This window comes from Poecilia latipinna, unplaced genomic scaffold, assembly GCF_001443285.1.
Source record: "Poecilia latipinna isolate Pla-1442-1.1 unplaced genomic scaffold, P_latipinna-1.0 Scaffold1967, whole genome shotgun sequence".
NCBI classification, from domain to species: Eukaryota; Metazoa; Chordata; class Actinopteri; order Cyprinodontiformes; family Poeciliidae; genus Poecilia; species Poecilia latipinna.
In genome coordinates this window covers 79,089-82,604 of record NW_015114583.1, presented here as the reverse complement: position 1 = coordinate 82,604, position 3,516 = coordinate 79,089, and the positions used below count along the sequence as shown (strand labels likewise).

General features: G+C 37.7%; 1 protein-coding gene across 1 annotated transcript in view; it reads right to left on the bottom strand.

Annotated features, from left to right (window-relative positions):
• The window catches only part of LOC106935453 (taste receptor type 1 member 2-like), a 9,081-nt gene extending 5,617 nt beyond the window's left edge, over positions 1-3,464 (bottom strand). Inside the window, exons 1-4 of the mRNA XM_015015922.1 lie at positions 2,626-3,464; positions 1,486-1,783; positions 634-1,359; positions 115-321 (exon numbers count right to left, since the gene is read on the bottom strand). Of these exons, the coding sequence (XP_014871408.1) occupies positions 115-321; positions 634-1,359; positions 1,486-1,783; positions 2,626-2,804 (1,410 nt within the window). The 5' untranslated portion in view covers positions 2,805-3,464. The remainder of the gene's footprint in view (positions 1-114; positions 322-633; positions 1,360-1,485; positions 1,784-2,625) is intronic.
• Between the last annotated feature and the right edge of the window lie 52 nt (positions 3,465-3,516).

Below are 3,516 nucleotides of genomic sequence, written 5' to 3'. Positions count from 1 at the left end.
AAATAATTATAAATTAATATATATTATTTAAAATAAATTATTTTTTATATATACCTTTCGCATATTTTTTTTTTTTTTTTTTTTTTTTCAGGAAACATTTAAAAACCTACTTACTGAACCATTTTCATGCCACTGGATTTTGGTCCTGTTGACGATGAACTGTAGAGACGAGTGATAACGGTAAAGGCCAACCTCCTCTGCTTCCCCACTTTTGTTCCAGAAAACTATTGCATACGATCCAAAGGAGGGGTCGCCATTCTCATCAAACTGAACACTCTGATTTAGAAGTGTAAAGTTGGTCTTCCACAGCTCTTGTAATATCTGTTGGTAGAAACAGAAATAGAAACATTTAAGTCTAACAAAATGCATAAACAGCAGATCTACAGTGATTTAATAAATATATTTCTGGACAGATACATTTTTAAATTAACTGCATTTATTTATAAAATATAGTTTTATTATTTATTTCCTTTCATTTATTAAAATGTAAATATTTATTTATTCATATGTAACTATATTTGATTTATTTAACTATTCAGTGTAAAAAAAAACTTGACAGAAAGTGGAAAGGGAATTAAGTTTATATATATATATATAAAAAAACAGGACATGTATATACGTACATATACTTACCATATGGGGAACTCCTGTAATTCTCCTGTTGCACCTGCCAGTTTCACATTGCAGCACAGTGTGCAAGGCGTGGGCAACAGAATACACAGCAGAGTAAACAGGGAAATTGAAGGACGGATCTGCATTAATGATGTCTGCGGCAGTGTGATTACTGCAATTACAAGACTGATTGCAAAACCTTTCTTCCGTACCATTTTCCTGTTGAGTCTGGGCTCTGAATGCATTGATGAAATCATTGAAACCTGGAATTGTCATTTTTGGCTCAGCTATCCCAACTACAGTTCCAATTTTCCTGATTCCATCTTTTTTGGGAAGCTCCTTGTGTAAGGACCAAGCATCTCCGGCTATCCACACCTTCTTGGTGACGTTGTATTTTATGGCAGCCTCAACGAGAGCTTCAGCCGTCCATTCTGGTGCAAAAACAATCAAGACGTTTACTTTCATTGACGTAATTTGTTGGAAAACCTTATAGTAGTCTGTGTCTTGATCAAGGCCTTTTGTGTAGGCCAGACAGATCTCTGTGTCCTCAATTGTCCGAATGAACAAATCCCGGCCGTCTCTGCCGTAGTCGTCATCAATGTGAAGGAATGAAACCCAGCGCCAGTTGAACTCTCGCAATATCCTTAGAACCACCTCTATCACATCTTTATTAGGATGGACCGTTCGTAGGAAAGACGGGAAATTATTTTTCCTTGAAAAGACGGAACTGGCAGCTCCATAACTGACCTGTTGAAGGAGACAGTGGTAAAAGTAACATTCTACCACTGAGCTTTTTTTTTGTCTATGCTTCTATCAATGCACAGAACATTTCTCAGGTTATTTAGAAAGTCTTGAAACAACTGTCATGCTTACCATCGGAAAGAAGTCCATCATGAAGAGCGGGGCGACGCTCAGCGTCCCTGTGCTGGTATAAGAGCCGACCACTGTGACCATTTTGGACGTGAGCCTCTGTGAGTCATTCCAAGGCTGGATGAGACTCCCATCAGAGATGAGGTTGAAAACTCCAGCGAAGTTCTGTGCGTCTGAGCAGAGGTCTAATATTTTATAGCCGAGCGTCACATTTGGCAGCAGTTTGGTAGAGTTATTAATCTCCTCTATTGCAAATCTCATCAGCTGAAACCTCCGGTAACTTGACAGGATGAAGGGTTGACTGGGAGCAGAAAAATGGGGGTAGAGCAACATTTATGATTCAGACCCATTTCTGATTGATTAGATAGATTAGAAATTTTTGCTTATGGGGTTGCTGTGGAGGAAATTCTTGATCAGACTGGAAATATCAAAGGAACCAAATCTCATCAAAAAAGTCAAGCTAATCACAGCGGATGCTTTTTCCGTCAACAGTACCACACTTTCTTTGAAAAGATGTATCTGTGTCAACTCAATAAAACTAAACTTACTTTTCTCCTCTGCTTTTATAACAGTGTTAAGAAAGGTGCATCTAACTGCTGATCTAAGAGTATGAAATAAGAAATATAGAATAAAGAAATGAGTATAAAAGTAGTATGTTTAAATTAAAGTTAACATGTTGTAATTATTCAATTTAATTCACCGTATTAGCGTGCTATTAATATGCTCAAAACTTTGACTGTTTGGCTTTAAAGCCAGTGGACCAACAGCTTGGGAGTGTTAAGGAAGGTTTAATAAATAATGTTTTCATCAATTGCTATAAAAGTTTGGATATTGAAATGGTCCCCATCAGACTTGACCCTGCTTTCACAACCCATCTGCTCCCCTGATATGAAGTTGTTAGCTCTCTTCTGCAAGTAAACAAGTGAAGGCAGGTGACAGCTTTGCAGAACTCAACTGTAAAATATGCCCTCAAGGATTTTGTTGAACAGCAAATGATGTAACAAAATCCTGGGAAAATCTAACATTAGAATAAGAGGGGCAGTTATAGCTTAACAAAATGTTTCAAATGTGCTGAGCAAGTTAAGTAACCTTTGCTAAATTTCTTCTTGAAAATAAAAAAGACATAAAGACTAGAAGTCTCACCTTGAGCAGTTAATGGTTTCTGGTTTGTCACGGTGAAGCCTTTCCTTGACGTGATGGATGTCGAAAAGTCCACCTATTAAATAATCTCCATCCAGCTCTAATTCTGACACTGCATCAGCCTCATGCAGGGAATGCAGGATGCACCCCAGCAGATAGAGATGAGCAACAATCTGTGTCATTTCTATGTCTGTAGTTTGACACTCTGGTGGAAGCTTTTTTGTAGCTTGTCTCTTACATGTCCATGGAAGGTACTGTTCATGAGTTACCCTGCATACTTTTCATAAGTCTAGGATGAGCAACCTTTCATAAACACCTAACTGTAGGATGAGGAGGATTAACAAATCAGCATGCAAAAAAGTTTTTTTCTGCTCGTTGCTACATCCTGGTTTCTGTAACGGCTTCTCCTCCGAGGGCAAGTTTGATAACGCTATCATGAAAAATAATCTACAAACTGAGCCAGTTCAGTTTTCAATATACAAATAACATGCATAAAATTAAAAAGGCCTCTCTTGAGTTTCTACACAAAGCCTCGTAACAGAACAAGGGCTTTTTCAGACAGGATGTTTACTCCCAAGGCGTTATGTCAGTAATTCAAATGAAGTTAAAACCTCAGAGATCTGCCACATATGGAGTGATTACATCCAACAAAAATTCAGATTAGAAGAAAATTACAGTATTACATGAGACCAAAAAATAAGGATGATTAATTTCAGGGGTTTTTGTGCCTTTTCTAGTCCTCAAGTAGCTTATAACCCATATCCTGGATACATCGATGTGTGGTAGCTTTAGAAGCACAAACTACACCTGCAATCCTCAACTTGTTTCCTCCAAACTCTTAAATTGCTTCACCATCCTCTGAGGAATATTAAGGTCTATGTTGCTTGTGCACCT